The sequence below is a fragment of the Equus przewalskii genome, chromosome 15, assembly GCF_037783145.1.
Source record: "Equus przewalskii isolate Varuska chromosome 15, EquPr2, whole genome shotgun sequence".
In the NCBI taxonomy this organism is placed as follows: domain Eukaryota; kingdom Metazoa; phylum Chordata; class Mammalia; order Perissodactyla; family Equidae; genus Equus; species Equus przewalskii.
Window position 1 is genome coordinate 32,454,255 of NC_091845.1, and position 19,853 is coordinate 32,474,107.

Here is a 19,853-nt window from a genome sequence, read left to right on the forward strand (position 1 = left end):
TCGTCTCTTCTTTTACCAATACCACACTGTCTTGATTACTGTAGCTTAGTAAGTCTTGAAGTCTAGTAATGTCACTTTTCCAGCTGTGTTCTTCTCCTTCAATATTGTGTTGACTGTTCTTGGTCTTTTGCCCCTCCCTATAAACTTTAGAATCAGTTTCTCAATTATACACAAAATAACTTGCTGAGATTTTGATCGGGATTGCATTGAATCTATAGATCAAATTGGGAAGAACTGAGACCTTGACAATATTGAGTCTCCTTATCCATGAACATGGAATATCTCTCCATTCATTTAATTCTTCTCTGATTTCTTTCATCACAGTTTTGTAGTTTTCCTTATATAGATCTTGTATACAATTTGTTACACCTAGGTATTTCTTAGTATTCTTTTTGGTGGCAATGCAAATGGTATTGTGTTTTTAATTTCAAATTCCACTTGTTTGTTACTGCTATATAGGAAAGTGACTGACTTTTTTTTTTTGAGGAAGATTAGCCCTGAGCTAACTACTGCCATTCTTCCTCTTTTTGCTGAGGAAGACTGGTCCTGAGCTAACATCTGTGCCCATCTTCCTCTACTTTATATGTGGGATGCCTACTACAGCATGGCTTTTGCCAAGCAGTGCCACGTCCACACCCAGGATCCGAACTGGTGAACCCCGGGCTGCCGAGAAGCGGAATGTGCGAACTTAACCTCTGTGCCACTGGGCCGGCCCCGTGAATAACTTTTGAGTATTAACATTGTATCTTACAATCTTGCTATAATCACTTATTAGTTCCAGGAGTTTTTTGGTCAATTCTTTTGGGTTTTTCTACATAAACAATCATGTCATTTGCAAACAAAGTTTTATTTCCTTCTTTCTAAACTCTACATCTTTTATTTCTTTTTCTTATCTAATTGTACTTGTTAGGACTTATAGTATGATATCGAAAAGAAGTTGAGAGGGGACATCCTTGTCTTGTTTCCAATCTTAGTGGGAAAGTTTCTAGTTTCTCACCTTTGAGTATGATGTTAGCGATAGGTTTTTTGTAGATGTTCTTTATCAGGTTGAGGAAGTTCCTCTCTGTTCCTAGTTTGCCGAGAATTTTTATCATGAAAGGGTATTGGATTTTGTCAAGTGCTTTTTCTGCCTCTACTGATATGATCATGTGATTTTCCTTCTTTAGCTTGTTGATGTGATAGACTACATTAACTGATTCGTGAATGTTGAACCAAGCTTGCATACCTGAGATAAATCCCACTTGGTTGTGGTGTATAATTCTATTTATACATTGTTGGATTCAATTTGCTAATATTTTGTTGAGGATTTTTGCATACATGTTCATAACACATATTAGTCTGTGGTTTCTTTTCTTGTAATGTCTTTGTCTAGTTTTGTATTAGGGTAATATTGGCCTTATAAAATGATTTAGAAAGTATTCCTTCTGCTATTTTCTGGAAGAGATTGCAAGGAATTTGTATAACTTCTTCCTAACTGCTCAGTAGAATTCTCCAGATCCCATCTTCGCATGGTGCTTACTGTTTTGGAAAGTTATTAATTATTGATCCAATTTCTTTAATAGATATAGGTCTGCTATGGACTGAATATTTGTGTCTCCTCCAAATTCATATATTGAAGCCCTGACTCCCAGTGTGCTTGTATTTAGAGATGGGGCCCTAAAGAAGTAATTCAGGTTAAATGAGGTCATTGCTGCCCTGATCTGAGGGGATTAATGTCCTTAAAAAAGAAAAGAGGGAGAGACACCAGAGCTCTCTCTCTCTCCGTGCATAAACAGAGAAAGGCCATGTGAGGACACAGTGAGAAGGTGGCTGTCTACTAGCCAAGAAAAGAGGCCTCACCAAAAACCAAATGAGCCAGAACCTTGATCTTGGACTTCTAGTCTCCAGAACTTTGAGAAAATAAACTTTCATTATTTATTCAACCCAGCCTCTGGAATTTTGTTAAGGCAGCACAAGCAGACTAACACAAGTTCTATTCAGATTGTCTATTTCTTTTTGTGTGAATTTTAGTAGGTTGTGTCTTCCAATGAATTGCTCCGTTTCTGCTAGGTTATCAAATTTGTGGGCATAGAGTTGTTTATAATATTCCTTTATTATCTTTTTAATGTCAATGCAATCAGTAGTGAAGCTTCCCTTTCATTTCTGATATTTGTAATTTGTGTCTTCCCTCTTTTTTTCTTAGTTAACCTAGCTACAGGTTTAACAATTTTATTGATCTTTTCAAAGAACAAGCCTTTGGTTTCATTGATTTTCTGTATTGATTTGCTTTTAATTTCATTGGTTTCTGCTCTGATTTTTATTATTTCTTCACTTTTGCTTACTTTGGATTTAATTTGCTCTTCTTTTCTAGTGTCCTAAGGTGGAAGCCTAGATGATTGATTTTAGATCTTCTTTTCTAGTACATGCATTCAATGCTATAAATTTCCCTCTGAGTGTTGCTTTTGCTGCATCCCACAAATTTGGATAAGTTGTGTTTTCATTTTTATTTCATTCAAAATATTTTTTTATTTCTCTTGAGACTTCTTCTTTCACCTATGTGTTATTTAGAAGTGTGTTGTTTAATTGCCAAGTGCAGTGGAATTTTTCCAGCTGTCTCTCTATTATTGATTTCTATTTTAATTCCATTATAGTCTGAGAGCATATTTTGTATGATTTCCTTTCTTTTAAATTTGTTAAGCTGTGTTTTATGGTTCAGATTTTGATCTATCTTGGTGAATGTTCCACATGAGATTGAGAAGAATGTGTATACTGATGTTGTTTGATAAAGTATGCTATAGATGTCAATTGTATTCAGTTGATTAGTGGTACTGTTTAGTTCAACTATGTCTTTACTGATTTTCTGCTCCAGCTTTCTTTTGATTAGTGTTAGCATGGTATATCTTTCTTCATCTCTTTTCTTTTAATCTATCTGTGTTTTTATAGTTAAAATGGGTCTCTTATAGACAACATATAGTTGGGTCTTATTTTTTGTGGCCACTCTGACAGTCTCTGTCTTTTAATTGATATATTGAAACCATTGATGTTTAAAATGATTATTAATATAGATGGAATGATATAGATGGATTATTGTCTACTATATGTGTTACTGTTTTCTATTCATTGTCCTTGTTCTCTGTTGTAGTTGTTGACTTCCACTCTTTTTCTGCTTTCCCTGGTTTTAATTAAGCATTTTGTATGATTCCATTTTTTCTCCTCTCTCAGCATATCAATTATACTTATTTTTTTAAACTTTTTAGTAGCTGCCCTTGAGTTTGCAATGTACATTCATAGTTAATCCAAGTCCTCTTTCAAATAACACTATACCACTTCCTGGATAGTGCAAGTGCCTTATTAATAAAGTATTCTCAGTTCCTGCTTGCTGTCTCTTATAACATTGATATCATTTCATTTCACTTATCCATTAGTTATATTTCATCACGGAATACATTGTTGCTATTATTACTATTTTGAACAAATTATTACCTGTTATGTCAATTAAGAATAAGAAAAAAGATTCTACGTTAACTTCATTTATTCCTTTTCTAGTGCTCTTCCTTTTTTATGTAAATCCTACTTTCTGACCTATATAATTTTCCTTCTTTCTGAAGAATTTCTTGTGAGGCAGGCCTACTGGTGTCAAATCTCTCAATTTTTTTCTGAGAACAATCTTTATTTCTCCTTCACTTTTGAAGGATAATTTAATTGGATACAAAATTCTAGGTTGGTAGCTTCTTTCTTTCAACACTTTCAGTATTTTACTCTACTCTTATCTTGTTTGCACTAGCTGAAGAAAGTCTAAGGTAATTCTTATCTTGCTCTTCTATAGATAAGGTGTTTTTTCCTCTTTTGGCTTCTTTCAAGATTTTCTCTTTGTCTTTGATTTTCTATGCCTAGTTGTAGATTTTTTTTCTGTTTATCCTGCTTGGTATGCTTTGAGCTTCCTAGATCTGTGGTTTGGTGTCTATCATTAATTTTGGAAAATTCTGTCATTATTGCTTCAAATACTTCCTTTGTTCCTTTTTTTCTTTCTTCTCCTTCTTTTGTCCCCTTTATGTGTATATTACAGATTTTGTAATTGTCTCCCAGTTTTGGATATTTTGTTCTGCCTTTTTCATTCCTTTTTCTCTTTGCATTTCAGTTTTGGAAGTTTCTATTGACATTTCTTCAAGCTCATTGATTCTTTCCTAGACCACATCCAGCCAACTGATGAGCCCATCAAAGGCTTTCTTTATTTCTGTTGCAGTGTTTTTTATTTCTAGCATTTTTTTGGTTTATTTTTTAGAGTTTCCCTCTCTCTGCTTGCATTATCAATCTGTTCTTGTATGTTTTCCACTTTTCCCATTAGAGCTCTTAGCATATTAATCATAGTTGTTTTAAGTTCCTAGTCTGATGATTCCAACATCTCTGACATATATGAGTCTAGTTCTGATGTTTGCTCTGTCTCTTCAAACTGTGTTTTTTGTCATTTTAATTTTTTTGTTGAAAGCCAGATATGGTGTACTGGGTAAAAATAACTGAGGTAAATAGGCCTTTAATGTGAGATTTTATGTATCTAACTAGGAGGTAGGCTGTGTTTACTGTTTTCTCTGGTTGTAGGTGTCAGAGGCTAAAATTTCTTATGACATCCTTATTTTTGCCTCCTTTGTTGTGTTTTGATTTACCTAGAGACTTCTTCTTAAATAAGGTCTGAGACATACAGTTCTTTCAGTTGTATTCCCCTGATCCTTATTGATGTAGTGGTAAGGGGTACAGGAAGAGAAAGTGTTCTTTAGTCCTATGATTAGGTCTCAGCTTTTTAGTGAGCCTGTGCTTCTATGCTGTGAGCTTAACAAAGACTTCTGGTATTTTTACCTCTTAAGCAAGACAGAAAGCCTAGAGAGGGCTCTAGTTAGGTATTTCCCTTTCACTATGTGGAAGCCTAGAGGGGGCTGGAGTTGGGTATTTCCCTCTCCCCAGGATCTAGTCAAATAGTTTCTCTTAAGAGAAGGCCTTGTTAAGAAGAAAAGATGCTCTGGGCTTCTTTCAAAATGACTACTCTTCCCCTTTTGCTGCCAGAGCAGTAGGGGATTTTTCTCCGATCTTCACTGTGAGAACCTAGCAAGGCTTCTGGAGGTAAAACTTACAAAAGTACAGAGGCCACCCTATGACTGGCTTCTCCTGGAGTTTTAACTCTCTAACTTCTCCACACTGAACCTCTAGCAATTTGTCAATTACAGCTTAAGTTTTCCTTCCAAGGTAACTGGTTCCCGTGAAAGCTTCTGCTCCAATAATTTGTGATTCTCTGTGTCCTCCTGTCTGTCTCTCCAATTTTGGCACTCATAATTTGTCCTATGACCTTGATCCTCTGATGGATTTAAGAAGAGTTGCTGATTTTTCATTTGTTCAGCCTTTTTCTTGTTGTGAGGACAGAGTGACACCTTCCAAGCTCCTTACATGCCAGACCAGAAACCAGAAGTCCCTTTCTTACCTTTTTATGAAGTTTATTTTTAACTTTTTTCATTTCCCTCCTCTTTTGTCTTTGCAGTTGTACCCTCTTTTGCTCTTCTTTTAGTAATTAACACAGAAAGTACAACATGCATCCTTAAAATACCAGAGTCTAATTATACTTGCTACTTTTACCCTCTTCCCAGACATGCAAAGATGTAGCACATTTTAACTTCGTTTACCCCTTCCGTTTTATTTGCCATGTATTTCAATATTCTCTATATTTTAAACTCTACAAGATATGTTTTTTCTGTATAATAAATCTTCATTTAAAATTACTCACATTTTACCCTTTTTGTTGCTATTAATTCCTTTCTTCATTTTCAAGTTTCCATGTGAAATTTGGTTTTTTTCCACCTGAAAAACACTCTTTAGTACTTCTTTATGTCTGCTGATCATGAATTCTCTTAGTTCTCTTCTGTGTGAAAACATTTTTATTTTACTTTCAGTCTTTAAGGGTATTTTTGCTGGGTATAGCATTTTCTTTCAGCATTTTGCAACTAGTCATTATCTTCAGGCTTCTATTGTTTTAAATTATTCTTCCTATGAAAATAAGGCATTTTTAAATCTTGGGCAGTTTTTAAGATTATCCTGCTTGGGATTCATGGGGCTTCTTGAAGCTGTGATCATTATCAACTATTTTGAGAAATAATCATAATTTTTTCAAATAATGCCTTTTCTTCATTCTCTCTCTCTTTTCTAGTTACACATATCTTAGACTTTCTATTGTGTCCCCTATGTCTTTTACCCTCTCATCTGTATTTTCTATCCCCTTTGTCTCTCCATGCTTTATTCTTCTAGTCCATTAATTTTCTCTTCAGATGCATCTGATCTGCAACCAAATCTATCCATTTAATTGTAAGCTTAAATTATTGTAAAAATAAGCCAATATATGTATGTTTTTTAAAATTTTCTTTTTTTACACAAAGGTAACACACTCTAAATGCTATTTTATACCTTTTCAATTAATATAAATGGAAGTCACTCAATAGAGATCTCTTTTATTCCCTTTTTTCAGCTTTATTAGGTATAATTGACATATCATGCAATTAATCCATTGTAAGAATACAGTTAGATGGTTTTTATTACATTTAAACAATTGTGCAACCATCACCAAAATCCAGTTTTAGAACACTTCCATCATCTCAAAAAGTTTCCTTATGCCCATTTAGTCAATTCCTGCTCCTTCTCCCAGCCCCAAACTACTGATCTTTCTGTCTCCATAGTTATTCCTATCCTAGAAATTTTATGAATGAGACATTATATGGCCCAGAATATGGACTACCTTTATAGATGTTCTATGTCCTCTTAAGAAGAATGTGTATTTTTCTGATCTTGGATAGAATGTTCTATAAATGTCAAGTAGGTCAAGCTGATCTATATATCTTCTGTATCCTTATTGATTTTCTGTCTACTTGTTCAATCAGTTATTGAGAGAAGTTTGGAATCTCTAACTACAGAGATTTCTCCTTGCAGTTCTAGCAATATTGCTTTGTATTTTGAAGCTCTTTATTATATGTATAAATGTTTATGACTGTTATGACCTCTTAATAAATTGACTTGACTTTTTTAATCCCTGGTAATATCCCTTGCTCTGAAATCTACTTTGTTTGGTATTATTATAGCCCCTCCAGCCTTCTTTTGAACGGTGTTAGCATGGTATATATTTTTCCATACTTTTAACCTATTTGTGTCTTTCTATTTAAACTGTATTCTGCTGATAGCATGTAGTTAGATCTTGCTTGTTTTATCCAATCTGTTAATCACTACCTTTAATGGCATTGTTTAGACCATGTAGCTTCAGTGAGATAATAGATAGAGTTATGTTTAAATCCACCACCTTATAATTTATTTTCTGTTTTGCCCATCTGTTTTGTTCCACTTTTCCTCATTTTCTGCTTTTCTTTGAATTGAGTAGTTTTTATGATTCTGTTTTATCTCCTTTCTTGATTTATTAGCTATAAATTTTTGTTTTACTATTTTAATAATTTTTTAGAGTTATAGTGTACCTTTTAACTTATTACAGTCTATTTTCAGTAAAATTATACTATTTCATATGAATATAGTATAAGAACTTACAACAATATGCTTCCATCTCTTCCCTCTTAGCCTTTGTTTTATTGTTCTCATTCATTTTACTTGCACATGTGTTATAAATCCCATAGCACATTGTTATTTTGCTCTAAATAGTCAATTATCTTTTAAAGAGACTCAAATAATAAGAAAAAAGTCTTTTATGTTTACCCACACAGTTACCATTTCTGGTGCTCTTTATTCTTTTATGCAGATCCAAATTTCCATCTACCTGAAACTTCCTTTAACTTTTCTTATAGTGTAGATCTGCTGGTAATGAATGAGTCCTTTCAATTTCTATACATCTGAAAAGAAATCAGTGAATTTTTCTTCCAGATTTTGTATTTTTTATCTCTAGAAGTTGCATTTGGTTATTTTTTTGTATTGCCTATTCTTCTCTTCTTTTTTTTTTAAATAAAGTGAAAGGATGATAAGTAAGATTTTTTTCTTCTCAAAGATTGGCACCTGAGCTAACATGTGTTGCCAGTCATTGTCATCTTCTTCTTCTTTCTCCCCAAAGCCCTCCAGTACATAGTTGTATATTTTAGTTGTAGGTCCTTCTAGTTGTGGTCTAGTTGTGGCATGTGGGATGCCACCTCAGGATGGCCCGATGAATGGTGCCATGTCTGCGCCCAGGATCTGAACCAGTGAAACCCTGGGCCGCCAAAGCGTAGCACACAAATTTAACCACTTTGCCATGGGGCCGACCCCTATTTTTCTCTTCATGTTCATGTTTTGCTTTTAACTCTTTCAGCATATTTATAATAGTTCTTTTTTACATTCTTATGTGCTTGTTGTATCATCTCTATCACTTCTATGTCTGTGTGTATTGACTGATTTTTCTCCTGGTTATGGTGTTGTGAATTTTACATTGGTAAATACTGGGTTTTTTGGTATTCCTTTAAAGAGCATTAGACTACTTTTGCAAGTAGTTAAATTACTATTGGGTCAGTTTGATCTTTTCAAGGCTTTCTTGTGGCACTTTTAGAGTAAACTTCATTCTAATGTTAGATTAACTTCACTGCTAAGCTGTGATTCCTCTGGTGTCACCACTGAACTCCTCTGGTGTTCAACAAAGATTCAGCTCTAGTTGGCAAGAACTCATATCTCCAGTCCTATGTGAGCTCTGGTAGTTACTCAATTTGTAGCTCCTCAAATATTCTTTGCCTGGCCTCCTGGAGTTTTACCCTACTCATATATGACTTAGCATTTAGCAATAGAATCAGAGGATGTAGATTTCTAGAGCTCCTTTTCCATGCACCTCCCTCCTCTCTGGTACTCTGCCCACAAATTCCAGCGACCTCAGCCTTGCTTAACTCTGATCTCTGTCTCTTCAACTCAGCAGTACTGCCAAGCTTTGATTTTGATCACCTCCCTGCTTTGTGTTCTGGAAAATGCCTCCAGTCTAATTATACCTTTTCAATTAATATAAATGGAAGTCACTCAATAGAGATCTCTTTTATTCCTTTTTTTCAGCTTTATTAGGTATAATTGACATATCATGCAATTAATCCATTGTAAGAATACAGTTAGATGGCAGATAGCTGAGACAATCACAGGGATCAACTTATTTGTCTCTCTTTTTTTCAGGGACCACAGTCCTATTCTGGCTATTGTATACTTTCCAAAAACAATTGTTTCATTCATTTTGTCCAGTTTTCTAGTTCTTAAAGCAATACAGTAAGTCAGTGCTGATTATTTCATCCAAAGTATAGAAGCACAGATTGACCTCATTCAGTTTTTAATCAACAATTTACAGCAGTTCTTATTTTGGGAACACAGGGCAAGAAAAGAGATTGAATACCAGGAACTGATGTTTCTTTTAACTGGAGGAGTAAGTCTTAAAAGTGCTGAGAAAAATCCTGATCCATCTTGGCTACAGGATAAAAGCTGGGAGGAAATTTGTCGTGCAAGTGAATTTCCTGCCTTCAAAGGACTCAGGTAATTGTTTAAACTTGATGACTTAGCATTGAATAATGATGGGTAAATTTGTAATCTAGTGACTTTTAAATGGTTCCTTAGCTGTCTTGACTCTTGCTCAACAATCTCTTCTTAAATTTTTTCCCAATGAAAGCATAACTAAAGCTTTTTTTTTTTTTTTACATTAGGGAGCATTTTTGTGAATATATAAATGAATGGCGGGAAATCTATGACAGTAAAGAGCCACACAATACTAAATTTCCAGCACCAATGGATAACAATCTAAACGAACTACAGAAAATAATAATTCTTCGGTGCTTAAGACCTGATAAGGTAAAAGACAAATATGTTCCATTTGGAACCTGGATAATTTGCCATTTATGAAGTACTAGGTTTAAAGCTATTGTTATTTGGTTCTTTAACCCTTATTTCAGATGCTCAGAGGCATTCATTGAGCTCCTTAGATTTGTAGGTTTATAGTTTTTCTCAACTTGGGAAAAATTTTGGCCATTATTTCTTTAAATATTTTTTGCCACTCCACCCATGATTCCAATTAAATATACGTTAGACTGCTTGATATTATACCATAGGTGACTGATATTGTTAATTATTTCTAAATCTTTTGTATCTCTGTGCTTCAGTTTGGATAGTTTCTATTGGTATCTTTAAGTTTGCTGATTCCTTCTTTTGTAGTGTCCAATCTGCTATTAATCCCATGCAATTAATTTTTGTTTCAGCTATTATATATTTCATCTGTAGAAAAGTCATTTGATTCTCTTTAATATATTCTATTTCTCTTTTCATTCTGTTTATATTTTCCTTTAAATACTTGAAGACAGTTATAATAAGTGTTTTTAAATCCTTGACTGTTAATTTCATCATTGCTGAATCTGTTTCTATTGACTGATTTTACTCATGGTTGTAGATTATATTTTCCTGCTTCTTGGCATGCCCAGTAATGTTTGATTGGATGCTGGACATTTTGATGATTTGGATTTTGCTAGCTTCCTTTAAAAAGTGTTGAGTTTTGTTCTGCTGGTTTGGGGGTCAGCAAACAACGTCTGTGGGCCAAATCCAGCCCATGACCTGATTTTATCCAGACCATGCACTAAGAATGGTTTTTACATTTTTAAAGGGTTGGGTTAAAAGAAAGAGAATACGGCAGCAGAAATTGTATGTGGCCCACAAAGCCTAAAATAATTATTGTCTAGCCCTCTGTAGAAAAAGTTTTCTAACCCCTTTGGCTACATAGTTAAATACTTAAGTTCAGGTTGTTCCTTTCAAACATTGTTTTAAGATTTGTTAGGGCAGGTGTAGAATAGCCTTTACTCAATGGATAGTTTAGCCCCACCTCTAAAGTTGGCCCTTCTGAGGCCTTTACTGAACACCCCAAGTGATCCAATGGCTCTCCACTGTGGCTATTGGGAAATTGAATGATTCCCAGCCTTGCATGAACTCTGGTAGCTCCTCAGATCCCCAGTTCACAGCTCCCCAAGTTACTCTTTGCTTGGCCTGTGCATGCACACCATAGTATTCAGCAAAGATTCCAGGGTACTATTATACAGATTTCTGAGCTCTTTTTCCGCATAGTTCCCTTTTAATTTGAACTCTGTAATCCCCAGGAGCCTCAGCCTCCTTGAACTCTGATTCCCTTCTTCCAAACTCAGCAACGTCTTGTGCTCTACTTTCAATTGCTCTCCCTGTTCCACAGTCTGGAATATACCTCCCTGAAGAAAGCCAGGGAAATAAAAGATCTCACTTGTCCGTTTCCTCTTTCTCAGGGCTCACAGTCCTGTACCACCTATTGTCTGAATAGCCCCAATGTCTGAAAATAGTTGTCTCAATAATTTTTCCCATTTTAAAATTTATGATGGGAGGATGAATCAGGTCCCTGTCATTCCATATTGGCTGGAAGCAGAAGATGGTAGACAATCTTGTACATGTCACAGTTTTATTTATTCAAACATGCACAAATTCTTTCTATAGGTAAAATAAGTAGGCTGATACCAGTTGTCACACATTCAAGAAAGGGGATTATGGAGTTACCAGTGGGAAAATTTTAAATAGACAGAAAACGAAAAACTATGCTCATTCATGTAGTTTAAACTTTACCTATGGCACTTCACCGTTCTGAGCCCCAATTGTTTTGTTTTGTTTTGTTTTTGGTTAATGCTGTCAAGTTAATTGTGACTCCTGGCAACTCTGTGTACAGCAGAGCTGAGCCCTGCCCCAACCAACAGACAAGTAGTGAGGCATTTGGTTCCCTGACCAGGAAACAAACCCAGGCCATGGGGATGACAGCACTGAATCTTAACCACTAGACCACTAGAGCTCCAGTTACACTATGTATAAAATGAAGATGTTAAAAGTGATTGCAATGATCCCTTCTTTCTTCCTTCCTTCTTTCCTTCCTTTCTTCCTTTCTTCCTTCCTTTCTTTCTCTCTTCTTTCTTCCTCTTTCTTTCTTTTACATTTTATATTTTTAGTAAAGTTTCACAAGGAGGATTATCTAATTCTTCATTCAGTCTCTGAATAAGTTCACACAGAGGCCTACGTAATTACTTGACTCCTGAGTATTTTTCCTTACTCTAACTCCCAAAGGCCTCTGCACATTGTTGAAACTTACCTCATTCTTTCCTACTTGATAGTTGTATGTATATATATGTTCCTATCACTAGACAGTAAGTCCCTTGAAACCCAAAACAATGCTTTATTCATTATTTGATCACCAATAGCCTCCCTTGTTCATGGTAAACTAAGGAATGAGTAGCTCTGAATCGGGAAAACACCTGCCTATTTGCACTCCACTGAATTGCTCCCTGATGGACAATGGACCAATGAAGATGTTGCTTCAATGCCACGTGTGGGGCTATTGCTTTGTCTGCTGTGCTTGGGAGCCTTTGCTTAAACACCACAGCACTTACCACAATGGAATATAGAATAATTGTCTGTTTAGTTGTGAGGGTCTCCTGCTAGGCTGTGAGCTTCTTGAGGTCAGAACCTACATCTTATTTTGCTCTATATCTCTGCGACTTAAAGCAGTACCTGGCAGACGGTAGGAGCTCAGTAAATGTCTGTGAATTGAGTTGAACTGAACTGAATTAAACTAAATTCAATTAAAGCCTGTATTCGTCAGGATTCTCCAGAGAAACAAAACTAATAGGATAGGTAGAGACAGAGATAGAGATTTTAAGGAATTGGTTCATGTGATTGTGGAGGGTTGCAAGTCCAAAATCTGCAGGCTGGAGACCCAGGGAAGAATTGATGTTGCACCTCAAGTCCAAGGCAGTCTGCTGGCATAGTTCCCTCTTCCTCAGTGGGAGTCAGTCTTTTTTCTTTTAAAGCCTTCAACTGATTGGATGAGGCCCACTCACAGTATGGAAGGTAATCTGCTTTGCTCGAAGTCTACTGATTTACATTTTAATCTCGTCTTAAAAATATCTTCACAGCAACATCTAGACTAGTATTTGACCAAATATCTGGGTCTTGTGCCCTAGCAAAGGTGACACATGAAATTAACCATCACAAAGCCCATTTCCAGGTCTGCTCAAGTCTCCATAATATCTTCTCTGAAGTATGTTACATGAAGGTTAAAAATCTTACAGAAAAGTCTTATGACTTTTTCTCATACTAAATTACTGGAACAAAGTACTTTTTCTGGAAAACTGTCATACTTGATTACAGTTATATCATCTCAGGGAGCTTTGGCCCTAGCCAGAGTGTAGAGTAATGGGAAGCAAGTTCTCTGTCCTCAGCACCTCCCTTTCCTTAAAATGTATACTGAAGATCTACTCTGCTAGGTAGAAATTATACATGGTGTTAATGGTGAAAGGATGAAAAAGATTTCATCATTGCTCATGTGACGTTATTAAAGAAAGAAAAAAAAGATGCTATATCATTGTGAGCTCCTTATTGAAAAACCCTCAGTGGTCTTTCAATATCTATAGAATAATGACAAAAGTACAGCTTGGCATTCTTGTTACCTTGGCTAAGCATACCTCTTTCTTGCCATTCTGTTCTTATCTTTTTCCTAAAACTTCCCCTGTTTCAAACTACGGAGGTGCTCACAACTACACTGTAGAAGGCTCCATCCTTCCTTCCCATCTGTTCCACAAACCTTCCAGGACTGCAGAAGCCTATGATGATCTCTCCTCTCTTCATTGAATTCCTAGTTTTCATGTTAGAAAGTCGTTTGCCATTTAGATGATAATGTCCAGTATCTCTTTGTACTTATTTTCTGCTACTAATGTTGATAATTAGCATTCTTTTATTTTTAAATTTAACTTAATTTGAATCACATGAATATGTGAATACAGTGAAAAATATACCTCCAATCTCCTATCTCAGTCATTCAACCTCCTTCCCTTCAGGCAATTAATATTATCTGCTTCTTTTTATCCTTTTATGCACACATAAACAAATTCTTTTTGCATTTATTTTAACACAAATGGTAGCATACACTGTTTTGCATATTGCTTTTTTCCTTATCAGTTCATAAAGAGCTTTCTCATTCTTTTTTACAATTGAAAGGTATTCTATTGTACAAGTATACCACTTTTTTTTACTGAGGTCACATTGGTTTATAACATTATATAAATTTCAGGTGTATATCATATTTCGACTTCCATATAGACTGCATTGTGTTTACTAGCAAAAGTCTAATTGTCATCTGTCACCATACACATGTGCCCCTTTACCCCTTTTGCCCTCCCCTGTTCCCTTCTCTTCTGGTAACCACCAATCTGTTCTCCATATCATGTGCTTGTTTCTTTGCTCATCTTCCATATATGAGTGAAGTCATATGGTAATTGTCTTTCTCCATCTGCCTTATTTTGCTTAGCATAATACTCTCAAGGTTCATCCGTGTTGTCGCAAATGACACGATTTCATCTTTTTTTTATGGCTGAGTAGTATTCCATATATATATATATATATACCACATCTTCTTTATCCATTCTTCTGTTGATGAGCACTTAGGTTGCTTCCTAGTCTTGGCTATAATGAATAATGAATAATAGTGAATACATAATAAATACAATGAATAATGAATATATAATGAATAATGTTGCAATGAACATAGAGGTGCATATATCTTTTCAAATTAGTGTTTTTGCATTTTTTGGATAAATACCCAGAAGTGGAATAGCTGGATCATATGGTAGTTCTATTTTTAATTTTTTGAGAAATATCCTTACTGTTTTCCATAGTGGCTGTACAATTTACATGCTCACCAGCAGTGTACAAGGGTTCCCTTTTCTCCACATCCTCTCCAACACTTGTTATTTCTTGCCTTGTTAATTATAGCCATTCTGATGGGTGTGAGGTGATATCTCATTGTAGTTTTGATTTGCATTTCCCTAGTAGTTAGTGATATTGAACATCTTTTCATGTGCTTCTTGGCCACCTATATAGCTTCTTTGGAAAAATATCTATTCCTATCCTTTGCCATTTTTGATAAGGTTGTTCATTTTGTTGTTGTTGAGTTGTATGAGTTATTTATATATTTTGGATATTAACCCCTTATCAGATATATGATTTGCAAATATTTTTTCCCACATAGTGAGTTGTCTTTTTGTTTTGTTGATAGTTTCCTTTGCCATGTAGAAGCTTTTCAGTTTGATATAGTCTCATTTGTTTATTTTTTCCTTTGCTTCCCTTTCTTGAGGAGACATGATACTCAAAAAGATAGTGCTAAGACCAGTATCAAAGAGTGTACTACCTATGTTTTCTTCTAGGAGTTTTATGGTTTCAGGTCTTACCTTCAAATCTCTAATCCATTTTGAGTTAATTTTGTGTGTATGGTGTAAGATAATGGTCCACTCTCATTCTTTTGCACGTGGCTGTCCAGTTTTCCCAACACCATTTACTGAAGAGACTTTCCTTTATCCACTGTATGTTCTTAGTTCCTTAGTCAAAAATTGGCTATCCATAGATGTGTGGGTTTATTTCTGGGCTCTCAGTTCTGTTCCATTGATCTGTGTGTCTGTTTTTCTGCCAATACTATTATGATTTTGTGCCGGGGCGGGGGGGGGGGGGTGTTGTTTTTTAGTGAGGAAGATTGTCCCTGAGCTAACAGCTGTGCCAATCTTCCTCTACTTTTTGTATATGGGATGTCACCACAGCATGGCTTAGTGAGTGGTGTGTAGGTCCACACTTGGGATCAGAACCAATGAATCCCTGGCCACCAAAGTGGAGCATGCGAACTTAACCACCATGCCTCCAGGCCAGCCCCAGTACCATGCTGTTTTGATTACTATAGCTTTGTAGTATATTTTGAAATCTGGGAGTCTGATGCCTCCAGCTTTGTTCTTTTTTCTCAGGATTGCTTTGGCTATTCAGAGTCTTTTGTTGTTCTATATTAATCTTAGGATTCTTTGTCCTATGTCCGTGAAAAATATTGTTGGAATTCTGATTGAGATTGTGTTGAATCTGTAGATTACGTTAGGTAATATGAACATTTTAACTATGGTAATTCTTTGACTCCATGAGCATGGAATATCTTTCCATTTCTTTATGTCTTCTTTAATTTCTTTCAATAATTTCTTACAGTTTCAGTGTATAGGTCTTTCACTTCCTTAGTTAAATTTATTCCTAGGCATTTTATTCTTTTTTGGTGATTGTAAATGGAATTGTATTCTTGATTTCTCTTTCTGCTAGTTCATTGTTAGTGTGTAGAAATGTGACTGATTTTTGTATGTTGATTTTGTACCCTGCAACTTTACTGTATTTGTTTATTATTTCTAATAGTTTTTTGGTGGAATTTTTAGGGTTTTTATATTTAGAATCATGTCATCCACAAATAGTGATGGTTTTACTTCTTCCTTTCCAATTGGATCCCTTTTATTTCTTTTTCTTACCTAATTGCTCTGGCTAGGACTTCCAGAACTATGTTGAATAAGAGTGATGAGAGTGGGCATCCTTGTCTTCTTCCTGTTTTTAGATAGTTTTCAGTTTTTCACCATTGAATATGATGTTGGCCATTGGTTTGTCATATATGGCCTTTATTATGTTGAGGTACTTTGCTTTTATACCCATTTTATTGAGAGTTTTTATCATAAATGGATGTTGAATCTGTCATATGCTTTCTCTGTAACTATTGAGATGATCATGTGATCTTTATTCTTCATTTTGTTAATGTGGTGTATCACATTGATTGATTTATAGATGTCAAATCATCCCTGCATCCCTAGAATAAATCCCACTTGGTGTATGATCCTTTTAATGTATTGTTGTCCTTGATTTGCTAATATTTTGTTGAGGATTTTTACATCTATGTTCATCAGTGATATTGGCCTGTAATTTTCTTTTTTCGTCTTGGCCTTATCTGGTTTTGGTATCAGGGTAATGTTGGTCTCGTAAAATGAGTTAGGAAAAGTTTGAGAAGGATAGGTATTAAAATCTTCTTTGAGTGTTTGGGGTAGAATTCATCAGAAATGGTGTCTGGTCCTGGATTTTTGTTTTTTGGGAGGTTTTTGATTACTGTTTCAACCTCTTTTACTTGTGATTGGTCTATTCAGATTCTCTGTTTATTTTTGATTCAGTTTCAGGAGGTTGTATGATTCTAAGAAAGAATTTATCCATTTCTTCTAGGTTATCCAATTTGTTGGCATATAGTTTTTCATTGTATTCTGTTATAATTCTTTGTATTTCTGTGGTATCCGTTGTAATTTATCCTCTTTGATTTCTGATTTATTTGAGCCTTCTCTCTTTTTTTCTTAGTAAGTCTAGCTAAGGGTTTGTCAGTTTTGTTTATCTTTTCAAAGAACCAGCCCTTAGTTTCATCGAGCCTTTCTATTGTCTCTTTTGTCTCTACTTCATTTACTTCTGCTCTTTTATTTCCTTCCTTCTACTGACTTTAGACTTCTTTTGTTCTTGTTTTTTCTAGTTCTTTTAGATGTAGTATTAGATTGTTTATTTGAGATTTTTCTTGTTTCTTAAGGTAGACCTGTATTTCTATATACTTCCCTCTTAATACCACTTTTGCAGCATCCTATGTTTTGGTATGTTGTGTTTTCATTTTCATTTGTCTCCAGGTATTTTTTGATTTCTTCATTGATCCACCAGTTGTTCAGTAGCATGTTGTTTAGTCTCCATATATTTGTGACTTTTCCAGCTTTCTTCTTGTAGTTGACTTCTACTTTCATACCATTGTGGTCAGAAAAGATGCTTGATATGATTTCAACTTCTTAAATTTGTTGAGACTTGTTTTGTTTCTCAACATATGGTCTGTCTTTGAGAATGTTCCATGTGCATTTGAGAACAATGTGTATTCTGCTGCCTTTGGATGGAATGTTCTACATATATCTGTTAAGTCCATCTGGTCTAGAGTTTCATTTAAGGCCACTGTTTCCTTGTTGATTTTATGTCTGAATGATCTATCCATTGATGTAAGTGGGGTGTTTAGTCCCCCGCTATTATTGTGTTGCTGTCAGTTTCTCTCTTTAGGTCTGTTAATAGTTACTTTATATACTTTGGTGCTCCTATGTTTAGTGCATATATGTTAATAAATGTTGTCTTCTTAGTGGTATGTCCCTTTTATCATTATATAATATCTATCTTTGTCTCTTGTTATCTTTCTTGGCTTAAAGTATGTTTTGTCTGATATGAGTAGGGCTATACCCACTTTCTTTTGGTTGCCATTTGCTTGGAGTATCATCTCCCATCCCTTACTCTGGGCCTATGTTTGTCTTTAGAGATAAGATTGGGTCTTCTTTTTTAATCCATCCACCTGCTCTGTGTCTTTTGATTGGAGAATTCAATCCACTTACATTTAGAATGATTATTGATATATGAAGCTTAATATTGCCATGTTATCTTTTGTTTTCCAGTTCTATATTTCCATTGTTTCTTTGTCCTTGTATTTCTGTATACCATTTCAGTTTGGTGGTTTTCTGTGATGTGTTTCTCATTTCCCTCTTTTTTAATGTTTTGTGACTCTGCTCCATATATAATTTCTACTTGTATCTCTCTGGCCAAAACTTAGTTGCATGGCCACATCTAGTTGCAAGAAAGGTTTGGAAAACTTGGGATTCTGTTACCAAAAGGAGACAAAGAAGGGGGACAGTTTGCAATCTCTGCTATATTGAATGAGGTTGAGCATCTTTTCATGTGTTTAAGATCCACTTCTATTTCATGTTTTAGAAATTGTTCATCTCCTTTGCCCATTTTTCTTTTGGGTTGTTAGTCTTGTTCTGTCATTTTATAGACACTTTTTATGTATTGGGGAAATTAGTGCTTTATCTATGATATGCTGCATGCTCTTCTTGGCCATTAGACTCATATTTTACTCTTTGTTGTTTTTCAGTAATAATCAAAGTCATTCTGTAAAATAAAAATTACTCTAAAGATCATGTCTATTCTCTCTTCAACAGATAACTCCAGCTATAACAAATTATGTAACTGACAAACTAGGGAAAAAGTTTGTAGAGCCTCCACCATTTGATTTGACAAAGAGTTACTTGGATTCAAATTGCACCATTCCCTTAATTTTTGTGCTATCTCCCGGAGCAGATCCCATGGCCAGTAAGTGCATATACTGTAAACTTTTAAGAAATTAAAAATAAATCATCTTTCTCAATGTCCATTTTTTGTCCATATGATTGTACATCAGTTAGTAAATCCAGTATTTATAAGGAAAGGTAACTCGAATTTTCCACAACTAAAAACCTATAAACCTGAAACATAAGGCATGTTTTATAATTTTAGAGTAAGCAGTGAAACCATTTTTTTGTGCCCTCTTAGGCCTGCTAAAATTTGCAAATGATAAAGCTATGTCTGGAAATAAATTTCAAGCTATTTCACTGGGACAGGGACAAGGACCAGTTGCCACAAAAATGATTAAAGCAGCAATAGAAGAAGGAACTTGGGTTTGCCTACAGAATTGTCACCTTGCTGTCTCCTGGATGCCTGTATTGGAAAAAATATGTGAAGATTTTACCCCTGAAGTCTGTAACTCATCTTTTAGGCTTTGGCTCACAAGTTATCCATCTCCAAAAGTATGTTTATTTCCTATAGAGTTCAGTACATTTATTGAGTTATCTGTTACATTGTATATCCTAGTCAAGCTTGAAATACTTAATTTTAAGAGGCTTTAAAAATATTTCTGGAGTCCTCTTTTATACCTATTTTTAACCCAGTAGTTTATGCATTTTTAGGACTCAAGCTGGTTATCTTGAGTAATGCTCTTTGTTTATTCTGTCTTAGTTCCCAGTAACAATTCTACAGAATGGAGTAAAAATGACTAATGAACCTCCCACGGGTCTTCGGCTAAATCTCCTCCAATCATATCTCACTGATCCAGTTTCTGATCCTCAGTTTTTCAATGGATGCCAGGGAAAGGAACTGGTAATATTCAGCCTCTGGAACTTTTAAAATATGTTTTTATAGTGAGAAAATAT

At 35.1% G+C, this 19,853-nt stretch overlaps 1 protein-coding gene across 3 annotated transcripts in view; it reads left to right on the top strand.

The window, feature by feature from the left end:
- Positions 1-19,853, top strand: part of DNAH12 (dynein axonemal heavy chain 12) — a 213,721-nt gene that overhangs the window by 175,092 nt on the left and 18,776 nt on the right. For all 3 annotated transcript variants that reach the window (XM_070574868.1, XM_070574869.1, XM_070574870.1), the window contains 5 exons: positions 9,319-9,477; positions 9,645-9,789; positions 18,828-18,978; positions 19,198-19,451; positions 19,660-19,800. In XM_070574868.1, the coding sequence (XP_070430969.1) occupies positions 9,319-9,477; positions 9,645-9,789; positions 18,828-18,978; positions 19,198-19,451; positions 19,660-19,800 (850 nt within the window). The remainder of the gene's footprint in view (positions 1-9,318; positions 9,478-9,644; positions 9,790-18,827; positions 18,979-19,197; positions 19,452-19,659; positions 19,801-19,853) is intronic.